The sequence below is a fragment of the Oncorhynchus clarkii genome, chromosome 17 (genome assembly GCF_045791955.1).
Source record: "Oncorhynchus clarkii lewisi isolate Uvic-CL-2024 chromosome 17, UVic_Ocla_1.0, whole genome shotgun sequence".
In the NCBI taxonomy this organism is placed as follows: Eukaryota; Metazoa; Chordata; class Actinopteri; order Salmoniformes; family Salmonidae; genus Oncorhynchus; species Oncorhynchus clarkii.
The window spans coordinates 11,146,129-11,173,895 of NC_092163.1; the positions used below are offsets into that span (position 1 = coordinate 11,146,129).

At 43.7% G+C, this 27,767-nt stretch overlaps 3 protein-coding genes across 3 annotated transcripts; 2 read left to right on the forward strand and 1 right to left on the reverse strand.

Moving 5' to 3' along the window:
- Positions 1-7,147: 7,147 nt before the first annotated feature.
- Positions 7,148-20,790, forward strand: LOC139370599 (TRIO and F-actin-binding protein-like). Its single transcript, XM_071110182.1, has 12 exons — positions 7,148-7,596; positions 7,932-8,097; positions 8,478-8,546; positions 8,648-8,737; positions 15,364-15,473; positions 16,020-16,497; positions 16,837-17,071; positions 17,271-17,382; positions 17,570-17,729; positions 18,001-18,114; positions 18,831-18,917; positions 19,140-20,790. Exons 1-12 carry the CDS (start codon positions 7,148-7,150, stop codon positions 19,284-19,286), a joined length of 2,217 nt encoding a protein of 738 aa, XP_070966283.1. The 3' UTR covers positions 19,287-20,790.
- Positions 19,633-21,668, reverse strand: LOC139370259 (essential MCU regulator, mitochondrial-like). The gene is made up of 3 exons (XM_071109622.1): positions 21,490-21,668; positions 20,213-20,356; positions 19,633-19,902 (listed from the first exon to the last, which is right to left on the reverse strand). Exons 1-2 carry the CDS (start codon positions 21,649-21,651, stop codon positions 20,219-20,221), a joined length of 300 nt encoding a protein of 99 aa, XP_070965723.1. The 5' UTR covers positions 21,652-21,668; the 3' UTR covers positions 19,633-19,902; positions 20,213-20,218.
- On the forward strand, positions 21,661-27,678 carry LOC139370258 (putative RNA-binding protein Luc7-like 2). The gene is made up of 9 exons (XM_071109621.1): positions 21,661-22,783; positions 23,268-23,362; positions 23,958-24,056; positions 24,283-24,393; positions 24,642-24,785; positions 25,147-25,323; positions 25,479-25,678; positions 25,775-25,963; positions 26,436-27,678. Exons 1-9 carry the CDS (start codon positions 22,723-22,725, stop codon positions 26,740-26,742), a joined length of 1,383 nt encoding a protein of 460 aa, XP_070965722.1. The 5' UTR covers positions 21,661-22,722; the 3' UTR covers positions 26,743-27,678.
- The last annotated feature ends 89 nt before the right edge of the window (positions 27,679-27,767 follow it).

Consider the following 27,767-nt stretch of genomic DNA (forward strand, 5'->3'; position numbering starts at 1 on the left):
TTCAACTCCCTCCAAAGATTTTCTATGGGGTTGAGATCTGGAGACTGGCTGGGCCACTCCAGGACCTTGAAATGCTTCTTACGAAGCCACTCCTTCGTTGTGTTTGGGATCATTGTCATGCTGAAAGACCTAGCCACGTTTCATCTTCAATGCCCTTGCTGATGGAAGGAGGTTTTCACTCAAAATCTCACGATACATGGCCCCATTCATTCTTTTCTTTACACGGATCAGTCGTCCTGGTCCCTTTGCAGAAAAACAGCTCCAAAGCATGATGTTTCCACCCCCAAGCTTCACAGTAGGTATGGTGTTCTTTGGATGCAACTCAGCATTCTTTGTCCTCCAAACACAACGAGTTTTTACCAAAAAGTTATATTTTGGTTTCATCTGACCATATGACATTCTCCCAATCTTCTTCTGGATCATCCAAATGCTATCTAGCAAACTTCAGACGGGCCTGGACATGTACTGGCTTAAGCAGGGGGACACGTCTGGCACTGCAGGATTTGAGTCCCTGGTGGCGTAGTGTGTTACTGATGGTAGGCTTTGTTACTTTGGTCCCAGCTCTCTGCAGGTCATTCACTAGGTCCCCCCGTGTGGTTCTGTCATAGTTGAAGTGTACCTATGATGAAAATCGCAGGCCTCTCTCATCTTTTCAAGTGGGAGAACTTGCACAATTGGTGGCTGACTAAATACTTTTTTGCCCCACTGTACCTAAAGGGGTCCTAAAATTCCAAATCAAATAGCTAAATGATCCATGGTATGACCATGTTTAAACAATTCCATATGTTAGTGTCCCGGTCGTCATAAAGAGGAGACCAAGGCGCAGCGTGGTGAGCAAACATAACTCTTTAATAAAGAAAGAACACTGAACAGAACTAAACAGAACAAACCGTGAAGCAATATGGCTAGTGCAGAACAGGTAACTAAACATAGAATAACAACCCACAAAATAACCAAGGAATATAACTACCTAAATATGGTTCCCAATCAGAGACAACGATGAACAGCTGCCCGAACCAATCTAGGCAACCATAGACATATAAACACCTAGACTAGCAAACCTCTAGACAATACAAAACCCCCTAGACAATACAAAAACTAAACCAACCACCCTCGTCACACCCTGACCTAACCAAAATAATAAAGAAAACAAAGATAACTAAGGTCAGGGCGTGACAGTTAGCTTAGTAGAACCCCCAACCCCTACCCCCCCTAGAGTCTTGAAGGAAGTTGATGCTTGAAATGTCATTTCGGAGAATTACATTTTCTCTGAATGCTTTTATACGGTACTTACAATATTGTCTTTTGATGATCTGGTTCTATTTCACCCTTGCGTTTGACCTGTACGAGTCATTCTACTACCAAAGATATGCATATTTAAGAACGTTGAATCACTCTAAGATATATTCATGAAAATACAATCTATTTACATTTATAGAAGTCAGTCATGCCAACTTCAAGTTGGTGGGATGATGAACTTTTCTTTGGCGATCATATTTCCATGGTTACTAAATCTCCTCTCACCATGGCAACTGTCGTCTGAGCAACAGAGTGTATCTATGCAACTAGGACGCTCAGCGGAAAAAGGATTTGGGCAGAAATAACTCCCTGCAACATTTTCTTGCCAAACATGCTGTTATTAATATCCTGAGGGTGACATTTCAGTTGAAAGATTTTTGGGGGTTAATATTCTCTGAGAGTAGTATTACAGGTAAACTTTTCAAAACTTCAATATCTGAGAGTACAATTAATCACACGTAACTTTTGGTACAGCTAATTTAAGCTTGAATTGAGACTATTCCACACAGTGATAAATTGGCCCTGTTACAGGATCCAGAGCAGTCAGTGTTCACTTCACCTATTTAAACATACAGTACATCTATAAATACACAGCCTTTATGGTCTACAGTCTACGCTGAGCATGCAGCGTGAATGACAAGTGAGAGTATATGATCCACTAAGAGACTGTGGGAATAGTCTGTCTTTGTCAATGTGTGTGTGTGTGTATGTGTTCTCCTGTATGCGTATGTGTGCCTGTGTGTGCTTCCTGGCCTCCCAGTACGATCCTGATGACACTTCTGGCCCCCTCTGCTGGCTTCTCTGGACACTGCTGTCCCCCAGTGGACGAGAGATACAATTGACTGTATATCTATGGAAACAGCTCTGTTTTCAGCATAGCACAGCTGATATTATATTCTATGCACACACAAAGGGCCCCTAGACAGGTTACATATGTGAGGCTAGATGCTGTAAATACTCCTTTTCATTTCCTCAGGTAGGTAGTGACATAGATACTCTACTAGCCGACCTGCCCTGCAACATTAAGGACCCACCTGGCATTTAAAAAAAGATAAATCTGATGGTTTCGACTTATTTCGTACCACGTTTATTTTTTCACTCTTCAATTTAAACGGGTTCGTTTTTCATCGGTTAACCATGTATTTGAATCAAGTTTGAATGCTAACTCAAGATTCAACATGTATTTCTTGTTCCCCAGAAGATGGCCTCTCTATGGTCCAGTCTATGTCTGTCATGCGGTGCCTGTTCTAGTAAACAGAGTTTTACAGGTGACCGCTCGCGCTTGTCTGTAACCCTCAGAGCAGCCTTCTGTAAAACAGGCCCACCACATGACATCTATCCAGTGGAGCCAGTTGCATAGTTCCCTCTCTAAAGCTGATGACATCTGATACACACCTTTGGGGGCCAGTGGGCCATGTTGGCTCCAATGAGAGTCAGTTGATGTTTAACATGACAAAAGACAGAGCCACAATGGCAGTTATACCCACGCCAGTTTCACCCAGACTTGGATGAGTTCTGAGAGTATGAAGTGTATGACCTGTGCTGGTTACTTTGCAGATAAAAATGAACTTGGAGTTAACAGTCATAAGGTATTTAAAAATTCTAGAAATACATTTGAAGTGTTTTTAATATCATAATACCAGCATGGCAAAGACAGACTGGGCTTTTGAGTCTTTGTGGTTCTTTTATTAACAAAATGGCTGTAGGTTACTGTGTTATGGTTATAGTATTGTGTGTCAAACTAGTTTTGTACAGCGCTGTAAAGGTATAGCCTTCCATCCGCAGTGGTTTTTGTTTCACTCAGTCGCCGTCTTAAGTAATTGTTGCTTCACCTCAAGGGACCCAGAGGATGTTGTTTGGCCACAACCATGAGATGAAGTTACCCACTACCTGAAGCATTTTATTGAATTACATTACAGTGTAAAGACCGCTACAGGTCAATGCATGCAAATGATCGATGTGGTCCATATTCTGCTTCAGAATGCAATTCTAAAGATGTAAAATCTTAATTTGATCAGTTAGTAATTTCCACTTTGACATTTCAGACTAGATTTGCCCAAAGGAAAAATGTATCAACCACTACAAAACTGTCTATGAATTATAATCCACATAATAATTCACATTTCCTGTTGCTGCAGAATTATTTTCCTGCTGTAGTAAACTGACTCAAATTAAGTTCCTACATCTGTATAGTGTTACTCTTGACATACTGCATTACTATGTGCTGTCTATTCAGTATATGGTTTGATTGATTATCCCACCTCTAATCAGGATGTACCACCTTTGTGTAGGTGGATTTTGTAATAGTGCATCATTGCACTGGGCCGTACCATCAGAGTAAAATAGGGTTGTTCACCTGATCTGAGGATCTATCATGCCGCTCTGTGCTGACGACCTTTACTGCCACCAGTTCCAACCCAACACCTTTGACCCCTCCCGCTGTGGTTCGTGCCTGCGCCCGGGACACATGCACCTGAACAGTACCTCACAGGTGAGCCAGGCAGGAGGGGCTAGTGTTGAGGGAAATGGATGATGGACGGCTAATGACTGTTAAGGGTTATTGGGTTTGGAAAAGGTCTGGGTTATTACCTTTGCTGTACAGTAAATTGTGGTATACGTTTGAAACACTTCCAAAAACGTTCCTTTTATCTTCCCAAGTGGCAGTACGAGGAGTAACCATTTCTGAACGAAACAAAGGTGCATATTAAACAACATAATGATGCAATGAACACAAATAAAGCCACCAAGCGGGGTAATTCTAATATAAGCTACACTGTAGGTGTGATGAGGACTGACGAACACACAGGTTGGCGTTTGATTATATTATTATTCTATCATTAATTAATGAAAAGCTCATTTGCATCCCTTGAGGGAAAGATAGTAATCTAATCCGCTCACATAACACATTGCACACAAGCACACACACAACACACACACACACACACACACACACACACACACATAAACACACACAAACACACACACACGCACACAACACCAGCCCACTCAACTGAACTCTAAGGATGGACCTGTACCAGAAATACACTTCTACTAATCTTCACTGTCATTGGAGTAATCTAATATGCTCAAACAACACATGCTCACAAGCACCCACATTCACAACACCAGCTCTACGGATGAACCTGGACCAGAAGTACACTTCTACTAATCTTTATTTTCATTTGAATAATCCTTTCATTTCAAAATAACAGAATATTCTAGATAGAAATCCACGCCTGCTCACAACACAACACGGAGATCAAAAGTCAAAAGAGAAGAAAGGCTTTTGTGTGTCGTAGGGAGGGCAAGAAGTGAAAGAGGGATCAAGAAAGGGTTGAGAGGAGGATGGGTGGATTCTGGTTGTGGAAGAGCAGCAGACCAATGAAATAATGATGAGCAAGGCCAGGGAGAGGTTGTGTTACCGTCGTCCTTGCCGGCCTAATGTATTAGCTCAGGTAGACAAGGTGAAGAGAGGTTAGGTAGATGGGGAGGAGAGAGGGGGGGGGAGGAGAGAAGTTGTTGTTGCCACTTGCAGCCTGTCTTAACAGCAGATTTGTAAAGGGACGTCCAAGGGAGCTCTGCAAGCAGGTGTAGTAAGAAGTTAGCATTTTGTTTTTGCTGTGATGAGTTTTATGGAAAGTTAGCTTCTTTTCATTTATTCCACAGGCTGCCATTTTGTCCGAAGTTTGTTTACTTTACTTGTTGATGCTTTATCACATGCTTGTTGAATTGACCTTGAGAGTGGTTTCAAATCATTCGTTTAATTAATCTTTAAGCATTGTAATGTCATTGGTCACACTAGGTCATGACTGTCTTGCCGTAGAGATACCTGTACACGGCAGCATGTTTGAATTTGTTTGATTTGTCTCCATCTGTACTTTCACGTTACTATGCAACTTTCTGAAAACACAACAGAATGACATACTTTGTGTACCAAGCCTTAAAAGTGACTTTTACACATCTCAGATGGTTTGCTGAATTGACAAAGCCATGGACCAGTTTAACATTCTCTGAATTATTAACGATTGGACGAAATGTGTCCCGTTCCACGAATCAGGACAACCATGACTTCCTGTTGGAGGTGACCAGCTACAGTGATGTCACAAGGAGCGTCTGGACCTATCAGGAGAGCCTAACTCACACTCCGAGTCCTGACTGGGAACTCAATATCTGTGACTCTGACACAGTACACAGGTGAGTGTGAGTGTCATTGGCAGTTGATTTTAGTAACACTACTTTAAGGTATACTTAAAGTGATTTATAAAAATGTAATGAACAGTTAGATAACATTGTATTTGAATGAAATTCTACAATCAGGTAGTGATTTCTCTTCAACTAGTTCTACAGTACATTGTGCCAAACTCATAGAGTGTGTACCACTACCAATGTCCCTCATGCCCTCCCTCTATATCTTCACCCAGCAGTCAGGAGGACCCGTGGGACTTCCTGCCAGACCCAGGGAGGAGTGGCTCTAGTACCCCAGCAGGGTGCTGTGTGACGGGGCCAGAGATGACCCGGGTGGACCCCTCTCCCCACAGACCACCACGCAGCTCACTGATGGAGGAGAGAGGTCGGGAGAGGTTCAGGCGACCCTCAGGTCAGACCAGCTCACAGTATTACAGACAGACATTTTGTCTGGGACTGCTGCTACAATTTTAATTCAATTCTATTTTAATTCAAAATGTTATTGTAATTTTTCAATTAAACATTTAAGTGTGTCTTTGCTTTCCATTTGAGTGGGGCTCAATCAAATGGATGATCTATCATGCCATGTCCCTGCTCCTCACTTATAGGATCAAGAGGAGAAAACGGCTACTTCTCTCCGGACAGGAAAGCCTTATTTGATGGTGATCCCCAGGCTCAGTTGGAGGGTGTATCCAAACGGCCTTACCGGCACTATGAGAGGGGCCATCCGCTCCCCAACAACCACAGCCCAGAACCCAAAGCCTCCATCCCCTACCGGAACGTGAATCTCGGAATTCCCTCCCAGAGGAGAAGCGATGAAACGTTCCAGCAGGAGACCTGGAGGAGTGAGTCTCCGCAGAGATACACCTGTCATTCCAACTTCAGACGTGGTGGCACTGATTCTCAAGATCAGTCTCCTAGCCCTCACTCCCCATGCCCAAACCGGTATAAACTTGCTGAATCTCGATCTGCATCCTCCCAACGTAGAAGCTCCCACTCCAAAAGTCACGCTCCTTCTCACGCTCCATCTAACTCATCTCGCTCCTTGTCTCGTCATCCGTCAGGACGGTCCAGTCCCTCTCACAGACGAGGTTCTGTCGTGTCTCGCCACGCCTCCCCGTCTCGAAACACGGCCTCCTACAAACACACTGACTCCTCCCACGTAAGAAATGGTAAAACAGAGCATTACGCCAATGGGCGTGATCAAGATTCAAGAGAGTCAAGAGAGTCAAGAGAGCCAAGAGAGTCAAGAGACTCAAGAGAGCCAAGAGCGTCAAGAGAGTCAAGAGAGCCAAGAGCGTCAAGAGAGTCAAGAGAGCCAAGAGGATCAAGAGAGACAAGAGAGTCAAGAGAGTCAAGGGAGTCAAGACGTCCCTCCCACAACTCAAACAGTCACAGTTTGGACTCTGAAAAACTGTACAAAAATCTTGACTCCATCTCTCGACGTGACTCTCCAGCCTTGCAGCCAAACTCATACGAAGGGTCTCGAAGCCCCCGGCCCAGAACAGATAAAAACCCTTCTCCAACCACTCGCAGTCGTGATAGTTGGGAATGCTCTCCTCCTATAAGTGGCTATGGTACACACAGCCATTCATCCCAAACAGAAATCAAGCATAGCGACACCAGACCTGACACAGCACATAGCTACATAAGGAGACCAGAGATGGTCGCTAGAGAGGAACGGACAGAGATGCACCCCCCTAAAACCAACCCCAGCCTTCCTCCAGGCTCCTGGTGTGGCTCCTCCCACTCCCTTCTAAGCCCTGCCCTCTCTTGTAGCTCCTCCCCACCACGACTAGGCATCGACTCCCAGCTGCTTGCCAATTCGTTGAAACCCTACGCTGCGACCGTGGAAATGAATGACAGACCAATCAGTGACAGGAGCAAGAGTAATATAAGGCGGGGCCTGGAGTACCTGTTAACCCGAGAGGAGCCCAAGAGAACCGCCTCAGTGGACTCCCAGGGGATGACCATAGAGGACTACGTCATTCTGGCCGACATCCCCAGACTGGACCTGGGGTCAGAGGGAGAGGGGGCGGAGGTGCTACTGGGCCCGAGGAGGAGGACCCAGAGCCCCAGCCCACGTAGAGACCAGAGGCACAGGACACCCAGGTGAGTGGGGAGACTGCAGAGGCGACAGGAGGGACATTATAGAGAGAGAGGGAGGAGGGAGGGCAGAGGAAGCATGATAAATTGCTATGCATATTGTAAGGACCTACTGCATGTACAGCATATTGTAAGGGCCTACTGCATGTACAGCATATTGTAAGGGCCTACTGGATGTACAGCGTATTGTAAAGGCCTACTGGATGTACAGCGTATTGTAAGGGCCTACTGGATGTACAGCGTATTGTAAGGGCCTACTGGATGTACAGTTTATTGGGTCAGGATTTTCTCTCATTGTTTCTCTCTTGGTCTCTATTTCTCTAACTTTTCTTCTATCGTAGGTATGTAGAGGAATCTGATAGCTGCAGTACGAGGGTTGAGTCTGATGAGAGAGGGAGAGGCAGAGAGAGGGGGAGAGACAGGAGGGAGAAAGAGAAGGAGAAATATTGCGACTCAGAGGATGGACGACTGTCCCGAACCCAGTCCACAACTGATCTTCAGCCACAGGTGATACGCTTGATACCTTCGAGTACTTTAAAAACAGGTCTGCCATCAAGTCACTCATACTGTAAGTACCATCATATCACCATTATTCATATAATCCATTTGTTACAGAGGTCAGACAATCAAACTAGAGAGGGCCTCAGATCTTCTAAACCACGGCAGAGAGTTCTATCTGAAAGTACTCAAACACAGTCTGACCTAAAGGGCTGGATGTCAAAACTGGATGAATATGGGGAGGTAACACTGCAAATGACACACGTGACCATGTGTTAGAACAAACTGGAACAAATAGAGGGAAGCATCATTCAAAACAATAGCAGTGTTTTGAATATTTTGAAGTGTGACTGGTTTGACTGAGTCTGTTCGGCTTCTGTTTCTAACAGTGGAGGAGACACTGGTTTGTGATGAGGGACGCTGCACTGAGTTTCTACATGGACTCTGAGGCTGAGGAGGTGACGCCATTTCCCATATCTGCAATATCAGTTCCCCAATTATATGCCCATAGAAGTATTTCTGAGTCTGTATCACGCCAGTTCCTCCATGTCTGTTGTAGTCAGATGACCTGGATGGAGAGATAGACCTGACTTCCTGTATGAACGTCCAAGACTTTGACGTGGAGAAGAACTATGGATTCCAGATACATGTGTGTTCTTCCTGGTTTTTCTCTCATTGAACATCTACTACCAATTCTAACACTAATACTACTACTACTACTATTTCTGCTACTACTGCTACTACTACTACTACTACTACTGCTGCTGCTACTACTACTATTTCTACTGCTGCTACTACTACAGATGCCCTACCCTAATTTGAGCCAGATTTCTACAGCAGGACGATAGTCCTGCAGCAAAAGGAAATGTGAATTATTGTGTGGATTATAATTAATTTTAAAAAAAATTGTAGAGGTTGAAACAAGCCTGGCATTTTAAAGTGGATATTACAAACTTTAGAAGCCTTTTGAAACCTTGACTAGACTACAAGTTTACGTTTCCTCTTGTGCAGGAAAATTCTCAGCAACAAAAGAGTTGATCAAATGAAGATCTTAAATCTGCACTACTACTACTACTACTGCTACTACTACTATGGCTGCTGCTACTACTACTACTGTTACTAATACTACTACTACTACTACTATCACTGCTACTACTACAACTACTACTGCTACTGCTACTACTACTACTACTACTACTACTGCTGCTGCTACTACTACTACTACTACTACTACTACTATCACTAATACTACTACAACTACTACTGCTGCTACTGCTACGTGTAATACTACTACTACTACTACTATCACTAATACTACTACAACTACTACTGCTGCTACATGTAATACTACTATGCTAGAAACTACTATTACTGCTGCTACTGCTACTGCTTCTACTACTACTACTACTGGCTACTACTACTACTACTACTACTACTACAACTACTAATGCTGCTACTGCCACATGTAATACCACTACTACTATTACTACTACTACTACTACTACTACTACTACTACTACTGGCTACTACTACTACTGGCTACTACTGCTACTGCTACTACTATGACTACTACTACCACTACTGCTGATACTACTACAACTACTACTACTACTACTACTACTACTACTACTACTACTACTACTACTACTACTACTAATGGCTACTACTACCACTAACACTACTACTACTACTACTACTACTACTAATGCTACTACTTCTACTACTACTACTGGCTACTACTACTACTACCACTAATACTACTACTACTACTACAACTACACATACTAATACTACTAATAATACTTCAACTGCTGCTGCTACTACTCCTGCTACTGCTACTACTACTACTACTACTGCTGCTGCTACTACTACTACTACTACTACTACTACTACTATCACTAATACTACTACAACTACTACTGCTGCTACTCCTACTACTACTACTACTACTACTACTAAAGGATACTACTACTACTACTACTAATGCTGCTACTGCTACAACTAATACTACTACTACTACTACTGCTGCTACTGCTACTACTCCTGCTACTGCTACTACTACTACTACTGCTGCTGCTGCTGCTACTACTACTACTACTACTACTACTACTACTACTACTACTACTACTACTATCACTAATACAACTACTATTGCTGCTACTGCTACATGTAATACTACTACTACTACTACTACTACAACTACTACTGGCTACTACTACTACTACTACTACTACTGTTGCTACTACTACTACTATTTGCTACTACTACTACTACTGGCTACTACTACTACTACTACTACTACTACTACAACTACTACTGCTACTGCTACATGTAATACTTTTATTACTACTACTACTGCTACTACTACTACTTATGGCTACTACTACTACTACCACTAATACTACTACTACTACTACTGCTGCTACTGCTACTACTACTACTCCTGGCTACTACTACCACTACTACTACTACTATTACCACTAATACTACTACAACTGCTGCTACTGCTGCTACTACTATTAGCTACCACTAATACTACTACTACTACTACTGCTGCTACTGCTACTATTACTAGCTACTACCACTACTACTACTACTACTGCTGCTAACGCTACTACTACTACTACTAAATCAAATCAAATCAAATTTATTTATATAGCCCTTCGTACATCAGCTGATATCTCAAAGTGCTGTACAGAAACCCAGCCTAAAACCCCAAACAGCAAGCAATGCAGGTGTAGAAGCACGGTGGCTAGGAAAAACTCCCTAGAAAGGCCAAAACCTAGGAAGAAACCTAGAGAGGAACCAGGCTATGTGGGGTGGCCAGTCCTCTTCTGGCTGTGCCGGGTGGAGATTATAACAGAACATGGTCAAGATGTTCAAATGTTCATAAATGACCAGCATGGTCGAATAATAATAAGGCAGAACAGTTGAAACTGGAGCAGCAGCACAGTCAGGTGGACTGGGGACAGCAAGGAGTCATCATGTCAGGTATTCCTGGGGCATGGTCCTAGGGCTCAGGTCCTCCGAGAGAGAGAAAGAAAGAGAGAATTAGAGAGAGCATATGTGGGATGGCCAGTCCTCTTCTGGCTGTGCCGGGTGGAGATTATAACAGAACATGGCCAAGATGTTCAAATGTTCATAAATGACCAGCATGGTCGAATAATAATAAGGCAGAACAGTTGAAAGAAACTGGAGCAGCAGCACGGCCAGGTGGACTGGTGACAGCAAAGAGTCATCATGTCAGGTAGTCCTGGGGCATGGTCCTAGGGCTCAGGTCCTCCGAGAGAGAGAAAGAGAGAATTAGAGAACGCACACTTAAATTCACACAGGACACCGAATAGGACAGGAGAAGTACTCCAGATATAACAAACTGACCCTAGCCCCCCGACACATAAACTACTGCAGCATAAATACTGGAGGCTGAGACAGGAGGGGTCAGGAGACACTGTGGCCCCATCCGAGGACACCCCCGGACAGGGCCAAACAGGAAGGATATAACCCCACCCACTTTGCCAAAGCACAGCCCCCACACCACTAGAGGGATATCTTCAACCACCAACTTACCATCCTGAGACAAGGCTGAGTATAGCCCACAAAGACCTCCGCCACGGCACAACCCAAGGGGGGGGGGGGGGCGCCAACCCAGACAGGATGACCACATCAGTGAATCAACCCACTCAGGTGACGCACCCCCTCCAGGGACAGCATGAGAGAGCCCCAGTAAGCCAGTGACTCAGCCCCTGTAATAGGGTTAGAGGCAGAGAATCCCAGTGGAAAGAGGGGAACCGGCCAGGCAGAGACAGCAAGGGCGGTTCGTTGCTCCAGAGCCTTTCTGTTCACCCTCCCACTCCTGGGCCAGACTACACTCAATCATATGACCCACTGAAGAGATGAGTCTTCAGTAGAGACTTAAAGGTTGAGACCGAGTTTGCGTCTCTGACATGGGTAGGCAGACAGTTCCATAAAAATGGAGCTCTATAGGAGAAAGCCCTGCCTCCAGCTGTTTGCTTAGAAATTCTAGGGACAATTAGGAGGCCTGCGTCTTGTGACCGTAGCGTACATGTAGGTATGTACGGCAGGACCAAATCAGAGAGATAGGTAGGAGCAAGCCCATGTAATGCTTTGTAGGTTAGCAGTAAAACCTTGAAATCAGCCCTTGCTTTGACAGGAAGCCAGTGTAGAGAGGCTAGCACTGGAGTAATATGATACATTTTTTTGGTTCTAGTCAGGATTCTAGCAGCCGTATTTAGCACTAACTGAAGTTTATTTAGTGCTTTATCCGGGTAGCCGGAAAGTAGAGCATTGCAGTAGTCTAACCTAGAAGTGACAAAAGCATGGATTAATTTTTCTGCATCATTTTTGGACAGAAAGTTTCTGATTTTTGCAATGTTACGTAGATGGAAAAAAGCTGTCCTTGAAATGGTCTTGATATGTTCTTCAAAAGAGAGATCAGGGTCCAGAGTAACGCCGAGGTCCTTCACAGTTTTATTTGAGACGACTGTACAACCATTAAGATTAATTGTCAGATTCAACAGAAGATCTCTTTGTTTCTTGGGACCTAGAACAAGCATCTCTGTTTTGTCCGAGTTTAAAAGTAGAAAGTTTGCAGCCATCCACTTCCTTATGTCTGAAACACATTCTTCTAGCAAGGGCAATTTTGGGGCTCCACCACGTTTCATTGAAATGTACAGCTGTGTGTCATCCGCATAGCAGTGAAAGTTAACATTATGTTTTCGAATAACATCCCCAAGAGGTAAAATATACAGTGAAAACAATAGTGGTCCTAAAACGGAACCTTGAGGAACTACTACTACTGCTGCTGCTACTGCTACTACTACTACTACTATTTCTACTAATACTGGCTGCTACTGCTACTACTACTACTACTACTACTGGCTACTACTGCTGCTGCTACTGCTACTACTACTACTACTACTGCTGCTGCTACTGCTACTACTACTGCTTCTGCTACTACTCCTGCTACTACTACTACCACTACTGCTAATACTACTACTACTACTTCTGCTACTACTACTAATACTACTACTGCTACTGCTACTACTACTACTACTACTACTGACTACTATTGCTGCTGCTACTACTACTTCTACTACTACTACTACTACTACTGGCTACTACTGCTGCTGCTGCTGCTACTACCACCACTACTACTACTACTGCTGCTACTACTACTACTACTACTACTACTACTGGCTACAACTGCTACTACCACCACTACTACTACTACTGCTACTACTCCTGCTACTGCTAGTGCTACTACTACTGCTACTACTACTACTACTACTACTACCACTAACACTACTCCTACTGCTGCTACTGCTACTACTACCACTACCACTACTACCACTACTACTACTGGCTACTACTACTAGCTACTACTACTACTACCACTAATACTACTCCTACTACTACTACTACCATAACAAGTACTACTACTACTACTACTGCTGGCTACTACTACTAGTATCACTACTACTACTACTATTACTACTGCTGCTACTACTACTACTACTACTACCACTACTACTACTACTATTACCACTAATACTACTACCTCTGCTGCTATTGCTGCTACTACTACTAGCTACCACTACTACTACTACCACTACTACTACTGCTAAAACTACTACTACTGCTGCTACTGCTACTACTACTACTACTACTACTGCTGCTACTGCTACTACTACTACTTCGACTACTACTGATGCTACTGCTACTACTACTAGCTACTACCACTACTACTACTATTACTGCTGCTACTGCTACTACTACTACTAGTACTTCTACTACTACTACTGCTCCTACTGCTACTACAACTGCTTCTGCTACTACTCCTGCTACTACTACTACTACTGATAATACTACTACTACTACTTCTGCTACTGCTACCACTACTAATACTACTACTACCTGCTACTACTACTACAACTACTACTGGCTACTACCGCTGCTGCTACTACTACTTCTACTACTACTACTACTACTACTGCTGCTACTACTCCTGCTACTGCTACTACTACTACTACTGCTGCTACTACTACTACTGCTACTACTACTACAACAACTACTACTACTACTGGCTACTACTACTACTACTACTACTACTGCTGCTAACGCTACTACTACTACTACTGCTGCTGCTACTGCTACTACAACTACTACTACTACTTCTACTAATACTGGCTGCTACTGCTACTACTACTACTACTACTTCTACTGGCTACTACTGCTGCTGCTATTGCTACTACCACTACTACTACTACTATTACTGCTGCTGCTGCTGCTACTGCTACTACTACTGCTACTGCTACTACTCCTGCTACTACTACTACCACTACTACTAATACTACTACTACTACTTCTGCTGCTACTACTAATACTACTACTACTGCTGCTACTGCTACTACTACTACTACTACTACTGGCTACTACTGCTGCTGCTACTACTACTTCTACTACTACTACTATTACTGGCTACTACTGCTCCTACTGCTACTACCACCACTACTACTGCTACTGCTGCTACTACTCCTGCTACTTCTACTACTACTACTACTGCTACTACTACTACTACTACTACTACCACTAGCACTACTCCTACTGCTGCTACTGCTGCTACTATCACTACTACTACTGCCTCTACTACTACTACTACCACTAATACTACTACTACTACTACTGCAGCAACTACTACTACTACTACTACTACTACTGCTGGCTACTACTACTACTACCACTAATACTACTACTACTACTACTGCCTCTACTACTACTACTACCACTAATACTACTACTACTACTACTGCCTCTACTGCTACTACTACTACTACTACTACTACTACTACTACTACTACCACTACTACTACTGCTAAAACTACTACTACTACTGCTACTGCTACTACTACTACTTCTACTACTACTGCTGCTACTGCTACTGCAACTGCTACTACTCCTGCTACTACTACTACTACTGCTAATACTACTACTACTACTACTACTGCTAATACTACTACTACTACTGATACTACTACTACTACTGTTACTACAGTATTCGGTTGCATCTGAAATGGTATTCTAGTCCATCCATTAATAATGCACTACTTTTGACCAGGGCCCATATAGTAGTGCATTATATATTGTGTAGGGTGTCATTTCGGATGCAGTCTAGGTGTTAATATGCTTTAGTTACTTCCTGTTTGTAACCCCTCAGACGTGGCTTTTCTCTGTTATATATCTCTTGATCTCAACCAGACAAAGAAGGCAGTGTTCACTCTGTCAGCCTCGACCTGCAGGATCAGGAGGAAGTGGGTTAATGTGCTGAGACGGACTATCCAACCCAGACACTCTTCAGACATCACACCGTGAGTCTTTCTATTGACTGTGTCTGAAATGGCAGTGTGTCTGAAATGGCAGTGTGTCTGAAATGACGCTGTGTCTGAAATTGCATTCCATTCATTATGTCGTAAAGTAATTATGTGCATTTCTGTTATGATCTTAGGCCACACCAGTCTAAGTGCATGCAGGACATTGTTTCTGAAATGGAAGTGTGTCTGAAGTGGCACTGTGTCTGAAATGGCACCCTATTCCCTATTTACTGCACTACTTTGGATCAAAGCTCCTATTAGTCCTGGTCCAAACAAATTAATGCACATCACAGGGAATAGAATAGGGTACCATTTCAGACGCAGACAAAGTCCTGCACTTAGACTGGTGTGGCCTAAGATCACAACAGAAATGCACATAATTACTTTACGACATAATGAATGGAATTGGAAGCAGCAAGAGGACAATTAGACAAATGTAATAATATACTAAGAGTACAAATGTAATAATAATATGAGTAAAAAATGTGACCATGTAACTATATCTGAAACACTTTTCCTATGGTCCCCATTATTATATCACAGACGGTCAGACAGTGATATCACAGACGGTCACCAGCCTCCCTCTGTGCTCACCTGTGAAGACTCCGACCCTCAAACCACTAACTCCACCTCCAACCTTTGTCAAATGGACTCTTTGGCCCCGGATCTAGATGACACCTCCCCCAACATGTCATCAGACAGTCAGAGAGAGGCAGGAGAGGGCTGGGACAGAGAGCAAGCCAAGCGATTGGAGGAGAGGAACAGATGGTTTGAGGGGGGGATCCCCTTCAGAGAGATGGGCAGCAGATGGGACTCTCTGGATCTGAAGAAAGCCGGCGTACCTGTACCTGTCACTCACACCATGGACGTGGACGTCAACAATAAGTGGGTGGAGTTCGAGAGTCTAACATTCAGGGAGATGAGCGCGCTGTCTCTGATTGGTGCACAGACTAATCAGACCAATCAGACGATTCCTAATCAGACGAATCAGACGACCAGTGCAACGGCACTACAGAGGGAGGTAGATGTAAAACAGTTATTTGTTCATTTGAGTGTTTAACATTTAATAATCATAAGGTTTAGAACTGTCTTGTAAAGGTATTATAGAAACAGAGAGGATGTTTTCAATATACATAATGAATAATTTAGGGAATCTTTCCTCACCCTTCTCACATGTCCTTCTCTCTCTCTCTCGCTCTGTCTCTGTCTCTCTCTCTCTGTCTCACACTTCCACTTCCTTCTCCCCTCTTTCCCACTATTTTCTCTCTCAACCCTCTTCCCGCTCCCTCTTTCTATCTCTCCCCTATCTTCCTCCCCTCTCTATCCCCCTCTTGACCCACCTCCTCTCCCTCTCTCTCAGGCGCTATCACTCAGGCAGCAGGTGGAGTGTCTGCGTAAGGAGCGTGTGGCGATGGGGATGGAGGTGGTCAGTCTGTGTGGCCCCTGGGCCCCCTGCGGCCAGCGTTTGGAGGCCATGGAGGCGGCCCACCGCAGGGACCTGATGGTGCTCCAGGAAAGCCACGCCAGGGAGGTCCGAGAACTGCAGAGACAGAGAGAGAGCCTACTGCAGGAGGAGAGCCAGGCCACGGCACAAGGTGGGAAGGAGAGACCTGTTGGGAGTACTGTGTAATATCATGAAGAGTGTTATGTGAATAATTACACTTTTTTATAGGGATGATGTCACAAAGCACCTTTTGTTGTGGAACAGGTTTCCTACCCTCCTGTGTCCTGTCCTTCCCCTCTTCACTTCAATGTTTTCTCTTTGTCATGTTATGCCACTTCTGTGCTCTATAGCAGTTGAGGCCCTGAAGGAGGCTCACAGGGAGGAGCTGGAGAGGGAGGTGGAGAAAGCCAGAAGGATGACTGAAGGGGGTGGCCATGTGGATACTACGTACAGAGCACAGACGTGAGATCCATTCTCTTTAGCCAGACATCAAAGTGAAAGGCACCAAAAGAATGTGGAAGAGAAAGTTTTCTCTAATGGGATAACTATCCACCCTGTGCTTGTGATTCAGTGTGGTTGTGCATTCATGCATCTGTGCGGGCATGCCCACATGCATTTGTGTTAAACATGTGTTCTTGGTTCTCTACAGGCCCCAGGCTGATGCCCTCCACAGTGAGTTAGACGTTCTGTCAGAGAGATATTCCCAGAAGTGCCTGGAGTTGAACCGGGCCGAGCAGAGAGGGGGAGACAGAGAAACAGAGCTGAGCTGGAAGGACAGAGAGATGGAACAGCTCCGCAGAGAGAACCAGGTCAGAGAGCAGAAGGAGAGAGAGAGCAGAGAGAAAGAGAGCAGAGAGAGAGAGGGAGAAAGAAAGAGCAGAGAGAGAAAGAAGAAGGAGAGAGTGGGGGAGAGAGAGCAGAGTGAGAAAGAAAGAGAGCAGAGAGAGAGTGAAAGCGAGCAGTCTGTCATGAGACTAACTAACAATAAATGAATTATCTAATGAATGTTCTAATTATCAATTTAAGCAATGTACCATACTGTCACACAGTATTTTTATTTCTTATTCATGTTTGTCTCAGGAACTGCAGGCTCGTCTGACTGAGGAGATCAGCCGCATGCGCCACTTCATCACAGGTCAGAGGTCAGGAAACTCCTCCCCTGGCAACTGTGAGCGCAGTCCCTCGGAATTGGAAGTAAGAATAAAGTTTGACATTCTGATTAGTTGTATTGGAAGCAGAACCGGATTCAAGTACATGCTGTATTTGACCATTTGTTATTTAAATGCCTTCTTCTGTGTATGACTATTTTCAAATTCTCAGCCTAAAACAAGTACTTCTATTTGAGTATTTGAATGGTTATTTGTATTTGAAAGTATTTTCAAATACATATTTCAAATACCTGGGTTAAATGCATTATGCATTGGAGTGTATTTGAGTATTTCCAAACACATTTCAATATTCAACTGCTTGTTTTTTCAAATAAAGATGATCTGAATACTTATTTTGAAGTGTATTGAAAAGTAATGGAAATTCCTGAATTAGTATTTGAAACTAGGTCTGATTGGAAACAAGGCTTACATCGGAGTTGCTCTATTGATTGGTGTGTAGATTTGTGTCGGCCATTGGTGATTGGTCATGCTGTAATGATGTCCTCCAGATGCTGCCATCTATTGGCTGGACCAGATTCATTCAAAATCCTGAAAACTTGCCTCAATGACGTGCTGCTGGGGTCCTAAAAAAAAACATGTAGAACAACTAGTACTGGTCATCAGTGACATCGGTGCACTATTCATTCATTGTCACAATACTGGTGAAGAAATTATGGAATAATCTTCATATTGATGAGTATTGCATCACTAAATGCTAAATGACCAAAAATACTAAAGTGATGTATCTGTGTTGCCCTCCAGATGCTGCTACGAGCAAAGGAGATTGAGGCCGAGTACCTACAAAAGGAGATTGGCTGTCTAAGGAATGAAGTGCAGTCTCTAACTAAGGTACTACTGGTATATTCTGTATCCACATGATCAACCCTTACAAAATCCTGATAGCACACCATAAACACAAACACTAAGGTAATTGCATATGGCATTTCTACTGTTCCACTCCAGACCAACCATTCAACCACCATACGTGTTTACATACACACACACAAACAATGTGGATAAGAAATGTCACTCTACTGGTCTCCTCTGTGCTGGTCTATGACCCCCCTCTAGGAGAAGCAGAGTTTGTGTGACCGCTACAAGGAGGTGTACGTGGAGCTGATTGGAATGAAGGGTCACAGTGAGCTGGAGATCAGGGACCTCAGGGAGCACCTGAGACTGGCTAACGCAGCGCTGCAAGAGGGGAGTCGAGATACCTGAGACTGGCCAACGCAGCGCTGCAGGAAGGGGGAAGAGACACCCAAGACTGGCGAACGCAACACTGCAGGAAGAGATAGAGTTGGTGGATGGATAGTTGGATACCTGCTGTGAGGAGCCAAGAAGCCATACAATAGTTTGTTCTTCGTTATGGCTGGCTGTGGTTAGCCTGGAATTCTCCAAACTGATATGCTGTTTCAACATATAGCAAAGTGAAACCATGCTGAAATAGAGCACATCAATCTGGATTCCAGGCTAGGCTGTGGTTGGAGTTAAGACCAAAGAATGCATGTTTTATAGAATGACAGGGACAACCACAAAATAACACCAAAGAACATACCCCAACAAATGTGTTGTTATTTTTATTTTTTACACACGTAGACTCTTTGAGTAAATAATAAGACACATGCAAAAGTGAAGTCGGACTGTGCTGTGACCTCGCAATGATATCAAATAATATGTAGTAATCCGTGGCAAGGAGGTGAAAGTGGGACTAAAAGAGTGGAGAGAGAGAAAAAAGGCGATGGGGAGGTGGATCATGATGAGGGCAATCTTCTCCTGTAGGGGGCATCTCTCTCTCCTTCCTCATATTGGCATGCCATCATTATTGCAAAGCACCCTGGGAAGGAATGAAAATGCAAGCATTGTCAATGGTCATTAATTCTCACAGTTGTATTATTTCTCTTCATTCTCTTTTAGATAATCATTGGTACCATGTCAACATGTTCCAACATGACTGTTTGGATTAGGTACATACCATTATGTAAATAAGATGTTGCACGCATGAACTCTAAACTACTGTTAGGGACAATAGTATATTAAAGAGATGTTTTAGTTTAGGGTAGCCTATGTGTCACCCTGGGACTAGTAATGTTATTAGCCTTTTACACATCAATAGCTGTATCAATACCTCTCTTCTCATCACTGACCTAGGTTCAGTCGTCATCGTCATCATCCTCGGGGACGAAGATGTCATGCTCCTCAAGTAGAGCCGCAAAGTTCTTGCTGATCAGAGTTCCCACGTACAGGAAGGGAATCACGACAGCGGTCATGCGGATAAGGCCGAAGGATATCTGGGTGATAGGGGCGAAAGAAAGAAATTCAGAATATCTACAATCTGAAAAGGTTACATTAACTAAAACCGCTAATATCATAACAGAAACATGACCACATCAAGCAAAATACCGTGTATGGTTCAAAGCCTCAGATAAGATAACATGGGATTTTTCAGAATGCATAAATCCTCAACAATTTCCTTGATTCACATAATAAATGCAGATTCTCAGGGTGCCATACTCATAATTTTTATTTTAGAAAAGTTTTATTATCACAATTCCTTTAAAACAGCTCATATATATTTTGTACATCATTTTTACACATAAAAATGGCATAAAAGCATGAAACACAGCAATTGAATGTTACATTTGAAATAGTTAAAAAGTACATGTTGTTAAAACCAATAGGAACAACCATGAATAAAAGTACTTTTCATTGTAAAAACATAAAATCTGTAAAGCCATTTAAGATGTGTACAAATGATTTAACAAAGGTAAAACATTTTTAAGACATGAGAAACATGTTAAAAAGTCTCTTTGTTAAAAAGCTGTCTTCGGTCCATTGTACAGGAGCGGGGTGAGTCGCCTCCTCCTGCTCTCTTGAATCAATCATTGTCCCGTCCTTCGGGGCCCAGGAGATCCCTCCCCTAGGCGCCGCAATGCTGTCCGGCCGTGGCCGCCGGGACCTAGGGTGTTGTGGGGGACCCTTCGCCTGGGGTCGAGCCCCCCCCCCCCCATACTCATAATACAATAAATTATGGATCTGAAATGTTTTATATCCCACAAACAGGTTAAATCAATTGATATGGTCGTTGACCTAAAAATGGACACTCCAATACCCCATGGTATTTATAGTTGTGTTAATGTTACACTGGTATATTCTGTGTAAGCCAATACTTTATTACATAAAACATGTATATATTAGCTTAATAGTATAATTTTTAGACGAAAAGTGGCTAAAATAATGACAAATTACTTCCGTATCAAATATACACAAGTTCATTGGCTCCCGCAGCTGTTTCTCCAAATTCCTTAAAATGTGATTGGCAAAGACTGCTGTCAATCTGCTCCAAGATTCAGGAACCTCCCACATTATGTGTTGGGTTACCCAGCCTGCTTACTAACCGACTTGACCATGCATGGAAACTCACTTTATCCGGCTTCGGTTGAACACCGCCATTTGCTGTTGATACCACATTTCGACATTGGTTCAGTCTCGCTGTGTTAGACGGTTTCAAGACGATGTTACGGCTTACTACCCCCGTATTCCTCGATACGAGGTTCCGTGAGAGCCACAAGACAGCTGTCGCCATTTTTCCAGTTTGGGGTAGGCGGGACAGCAATGTTATGGGTGGGTTCAGGGCGTATGTCTATCCTTGGTGTTGGCCGAATGCCAAATGTATTTTATGACGACAGCAAAGATTAAACAACAAGATATTAATAAATACATGTACATCACAATGTATGAACAGTCATATATAGAATAGATAATTCCAGACTTGTATTATGTGCTTCTCACACATTGTCCAATTTAGGCCGATGTGCATTCATATGCCATCTATGCTACAATTTCAAGCACACACGCCACCGTGCTTCTACACCTGCATTGCTTGCTGTTTGGGGTTTTAGGCTGGGTTTCTGTACAGCACTTTGAGATATCAGCTGATGTACGAAGGGCTATATAAATACATTTGATTTGGCTTGTACTACTTGCGTTACTTGCGCTAGCATTGACTAACATTTATTATGGCGCTTTTTTCTTAAAAAAATATAGAAATGCGTACGATATCTGACGACAGAGCGATCAAAATGACGTTATGTGCCATTTAGCCAACCAGCGCGCGAGAACTACAGCATTTTGTGCCGTTCAACCAACCAGCATTTCCTTCGAGGCAGAGCGCGCTCGGAAAGAGGAGGAAGTAGAAAAATAAAGGACACAGAATTAATAAATACGTTAGAATATGTCTATGATATTTACGGTCTAACAAGGGACTGTGGCTGGTCTCACAACTACCTAAAAACCTTCGGGTTTACCTCAATAATCTGAATTTGAAATTACACTGCCCGCCACTCGGCATACTGTCCCCTCGCCATACTTCGAGTTGAGAGACGAACGGGGACGGGAAACATTTCGGAATAGGCTTAGCTACCTAATATTTACATGGTAAATTGGTATTACAAACTTGATAATTATAAACGTTAAGGTGGTGGAAGGTCTCAAGAAAAGGTTTTAGCGAGCTAGTTTGTTTCAAACTATTCGTCACGAGAACTTGAGGTTCTCTGAGAAAAGTTGTTCGACGTCCACGAGCCGTCAGAGGCCTGTGGTCGAGGCTGCATGCAGCAGACACCATCGGCGTGTAGTATCAGTGACATAAACAAGAAACATGTCGGCTCAAGCGCAAATGCGAGCGATGTTGGACCAGTTGATGGGCACAAGTAGAGATGGTGAGTAAACGACAAGCTACATTGTTTCAGTGTCGCTCGATGTTTCGGAGGAAATGTTTTTAACTAGTTGTTATCATGCTAGCTGACGTTAGCTAGCTAAGCTACCTTAGCCTGGGGACAAATGGCTGAATGCTAACGACGGCTAACTACTTGTTGTGTTCACAGTAAAGTAAACACAAGGAACATTCCGTTTCAGACCTTGTCACATTGTTGATGTTTGCTAGCTGGGATATTGTTGGCCCACGAGATGATACTGACTGGCTACAGCTAACGTTGGACAGATAGCTAGTTTAACTTTAGCAAGCTAATCTAGTTTTGGTTTCAGGAATGAATGATCCTCATGGGCATCCGCACCCAGCGTAATCACAATTTTGGATAATAGGAAGGTGGTGTCTGGTATGGACACAGCTATTGCTTCTTGCGATTGACATGACATTGCTCAGCTCACTAACTCTCTCCCCTTGTTTGTTTTATTTTTGTGTAGGGGACACCATGCGCCAGAGAATCAAATTTACAGATGAGCGGGTCTGCAAGAGTCATTTGCTGGACTCCTGTCCTCACGACATTCTCTCCGGCACTGTGAGTACATGACATCTTACTTAGTCCAGGGGATCCCAAACTTTTTTGTCCCGTGACCATATTTGGATATATCCATTTGTAAATCTTTGGGGCTTAGACAGTCTATTACAAATCAGTATTTCAATCTGAAGAAAGGTTTGGGACGTTCAGAAGATCATCAGGCAATAATTTTTTATGCTCTTCTGTGTAGAAAATAACATCTTCATTGATTTAGTGCCTGGTCTGGGCCACTCTGTTCTATTGTGTCCTGCCATTGTAGAGGGAAACAGAAGAAGCATACGTGTTTCTGAGAGTCTTATCTTTCAGTGATGGGATCATAATATTTTGTAGCTTAAACGGTTCTAAAGATAGATCCACATTTTGTAGGAAGAAAACAGTAACCGCTGTTTATTACAATCACATCTAGCGGCTACGGAGTTTACTGACGTAACCCCGGTTCTATGAACCAAGCACAATGTATTTATTGTATTTTGGAGTTCTCTCGTGACCCCACATGGGTTTTATAGAACACAATGTCAATTGCACTCCTGAGTACAGGACTTGTAGGTACAGCTTTGAGTGAATGATTTAATGGATGTTTCTTGTCGTCGTATAGAGAATGGACCTGGGAGAGTGTGTGAAGGTCCACGACCTGGCCCTCAGGGCTGACTTCGAGATCGCATCCAAGCAACAGGAGTACTTCTTTGAGCTTGACGTGAGTCACGTTGGACTGTCACGTACCTAGTATACATGTTTACCACACATACACACACACACACGTTTCCTCTGCATGCAAACTCCATGTGATCTGTTGATCAATGGATTGTCTCTTTCTCTCCCTCTTTTTCTTTTCTTCTGTTTTGTCTCCATGTAATATCTATTGATGCTTTTTCTCTAATCTGGCGACTTTAAACTCTCCTCGTCATCCCCTGTCACCGCAGGCTGCTGAGCACCTTCAGTCGTTCATCGCTGACTGTGACCGCAGGACTGAGTTAGCAAAAACGAGACTGGCTGAGACGCAGGATGAGATCAGCGCTGAGGTTGCCGCCAAGGTGACCGACCCTTGTTGTTTGTCTTACTTAGATAGTTTCCCACATGCTCATTAGGTGAATTGACACTATAGTTGGAATCCAATTCCATGGTATGTGTTGTTCTCCTGGTTTTTCTAGATGAATGTATCTGATGAATTTCAGAAAATGACATTTCAACCGTGTATAAGAAACTGTAATTAAAATGAGATTCTTGTTGCTCTGGTTGTCACCGTGTCATAATTCTAACCCTTTCTCTCTGGTATCAACAGGCTGAGCGGGTCCACGAGCTGAACGAGGAGATCGGTAAACTGCTGGCTCGGGCAGAGCAGCTGGGGGGCGAGGGCAATGTGGAAGAGGCACAGGAGGTCCTGGAGAAGGTGGAGAAGACTCGCGCAATGAAGAAGGAGGCAGAGGTCAGTTGGCAGGGGGTCAAGGATGGTTGTGGTCACAACCAATCATAGGAGCTAGGAATTGTACTGTGATTAAATAAAGATGAACTTGTTAAAACCTTTTTATATATGTGTATTTGTATGTATATACAAACATGTTTCAGCAAGGCCTCTTAGATGTTTAACATCCAGGTATAAGAGGAATTTCACATGTGCACTCAAAATAATCCCAAAAGTCAGTCAATATCAGTCATTTGAAAGTGGGTCAGGCATTTGTGTACTATGTCCTAATTAACGTTAGTCTTCAACACCGCAACATACGCACTAAGAACTTTGCAGTGTCCTAGTTCTAACGTCAGTCTGGTTTACTGTTGCTTTCTCTCAGGACGTATACAGGAACTCGATGCCGGCATCCAGCTTCCAGCAGCAGAAGCTCCGGGTGTGCGAGGTGTGCTCCGCCTACCTAGGTCTCCATGACAATGACCGCCGCCTGGCTGACCACTTCGGAGGCAAACTGCATCTGGGATTCATTGAGATCCGGGAGAAGCTGGACAGGCTACGGGTGAGACACACCATATCAGTAGTCGGAACCGAGTAGCATATCACTAGTTATGACGTTTACCTTGCTTTTCAGGAAGTGTAAAACCTGAGCTGTCTGAGCACAGTTGTTGCGATGGATTTGTGTACTTAGTTACATGTTTTTTTTTTCTGCTACAGAAAGCCGTTATGGATAAGCAAGAAGGATTGCGTCTGAGAAGAAGGGAGGAGCGTGAAAAGGAGGAAGAGAGAGCAAAGGAGTGGGAGCTGGAGCGAGAACGGGAGAGGGAAAAGGAGAGGGAAAAGGAGAGGGAGCGCGAAACTGAACGTGTACGGGAGAGGGAGAGAGAAAGAGAGAGGGGGGAGAGAGATCGCCGGAGGTGAGCGAAATCTGACTTGTTCAGACATCAAACAAATGCTTCAAAATGCTCGTTCTCTTGTATTTTAACAATCCACTTTGATGTATCTTTTCACAGGACAAGATCAAGAAGCAGTGAACGATACAGGGAGGGAGGCAGCTCATCCTCCCATCGCTCGAGACGACACCGCTCCTCTCGTCCCAGGGAGGAGGGAGGAGGAGAGCGGGACAGGGAAAGGGAGCGTAAGCATAGACACAAAGATGGGCATCGCTCGCGCTCACACTCTCACAGGAGCAAGAGGAAGAGGTGAGGCCCGGACAGACAGACAGGAACCTTGATGTGATACTTAGAAAATGGCAGATAGCCCTTATGTCACTAAAATCAAGCACCAACTAGAACTAGAACTGAATGAAATCAGGAGGTACTACTACCTTTTTTATTTTACCAGGTTGCCTGAACAACAAAAAACTTGGATGTTTTCTTTCCGTTTTTCTACGTACCTTGTGCCCTAATGAACACGACCCACATAGCCCTTATGTCACTATAATCAGGCAGCAACTAGATTAAAACAGGGAGGTACAACTACCTTTTTATTTGACCTTAATTTTACCAGGTTGCCTGGTTTTGCCAGATTTTACATTGTAAAATGTTTTGCTATACTGTGTGCCCTATTGAATACGAACCAGCTCTTTCCAAACAGTTTGTCTGGGTTTAATTTTGTTTCTATCATCGGGTGCTTGATCTTTTACCAATTCCTGATCTGTTTCCTTCTACCCAGGTCTTCCAGGGACAGATCCTCACACACCCGAGACAGAGAACCCCGCTCACCATCTCAGCGCTCTCCATCTGGGCGTTCACCCTCAGGGCGCTCCCCTTCCCAGGAGAGATGGAGGGAGAGTGGAGGAGAGGGACCACCCCGCTCCCGGGAGCAAGACGACAGGCCTGAGCCCATGACGAGGGAAGACCGGGAGAGATCCACCTCTCCAGAGATGATGGCCAGGGGGAGAGAAAGAGAGAGATCTCTGTCACTAGAGAGGGATAGACGTTCCAGCTCAGATGGGGAGAGGGAGTCGGGGGAGATATGATACAGAGGGGGACATTCGAGGTCATGTTAGAGCAGGGGGGTTTAGAAAGATGGCGCAACAGCCCATTCTAATGGGCTCCTTACCCCTTCACCTGAGCCATAACCCTTAGATGTTTGCAGATCTATAAGATGGAAGCAATATGGTGGAAGCTACACTGCTTATACCTATCCAGACCTTTCACATCCGCAATCATCAAAGGTTTATGGCCAGGTGGGAGGGAGTGAGTTGGGACTGGCTGGAAGGGTCCAGGAGGGTGGTGAGTGAGTATGTGTGTTCATTCATGTTGAAGTGCGACATAAATTGGGCGGAGAGGAAAAATTGAGACAAGGAAATCAGGATGGGAGCATGCAGAGATAGTTGGTGGAGCTTTCGATTGGGATGAATGGGAAAGACCTTTGAACGAAAGGAAGGTTGGACTGGGAGCAACACTTTATTTCATGTAATAATTGGATATTGGGACGGGGTTAATAGAGGGAGATGGAAGTTCTACCCATTTAAACAATATTTTATTTTAGAAATGCTGTTCTGTTTTTTCTATCATCATTATGATTGACAATGTTGATGCTGTTGTCATTTTCTGGGTTCCAACATGGATCCAAAGATCGGTTTCATATGGGGGAGCGCATATAGTGTGTACAACTATGATTTATACACAAACAGTGATGAACAACCACATCCTTTGAAAGATAAACATACTTGAGTACCACTTAACTCTTCACACTAATATGGACATGTAGAATTCAATATAGTTGACAACGTACACAAGAATTTTACATACTGTTACTTTATTGGTATTCAGAAGAAACCCATGAACAGACACACACACACACACACACACACACAGTCCTTTTGCTGTGAGTCAAGGTGGATGTTTGGGGGATCTACCTTGCTGTGCCATCTACTACAAAGTTAATAAAAGTCCTGCTTCCATTGTGACTCATGTTTCCTGTCCATTCTTAATGTTGGAATCCTTAGTTGAAACAACAAAGCAGACACCTCGCCTGGGTTTTGGTAAAAAGCTGAGG

Coding starts and splice junctions, on each gene's coding strand:
- LOC139370599 (XM_071110182.1), top strand. CDS start 7,148: ATGGTCGCTAGAGAGGAACGGACAGAGATGCACCCCCCTAAAACCAAC. Junction 18,115..18,830: donor GCAGTCCCTCGGAATTGGAA/GTAAGAATAAAG, acceptor GTTGCCCTCCAG/ATGCTGCTACGAGCAAAGGA. Junction 18,918..19,139: donor AAGTGCAGTCTCTAACTAAG/GTACTACTGGTA, acceptor ACCCCCCTCTAG/GAGAAGCAGAGTTTGTGTGA.
- LOC139370259 (XM_071109622.1), bottom strand. CDS start 21,651: ATGGCGACAGCTGTCTTGTGGCTCTCACGGAACCTCGTATCGAGGAAT. Junction 20,357..21,489: donor TTCAACCGAAGCCGGATAAA/GTGAGTTTCCAT, acceptor CCTATCACCCAG/ATATCCTTCGGCCTTATCCG.
- LOC139370258 (XM_071109621.1), top strand. CDS start 22,723: ATGTCGGCTCAAGCGCAAATGCGAGCGATGTTGGACCAGTTGATGGGC. Junction 24,394..24,641: donor GCGCTGAGGTTGCCGCCAAG/GTGACCGACCCT, acceptor TGGTATCAACAG/GCTGAGCGGGTCCACGAGCT. Junction 25,679..25,774: donor GGGGAGAGAGATCGCCGGAG/GTGAGCGAAATC, acceptor ATCTTTTCACAG/GACAAGATCAAGAAGCAGTG.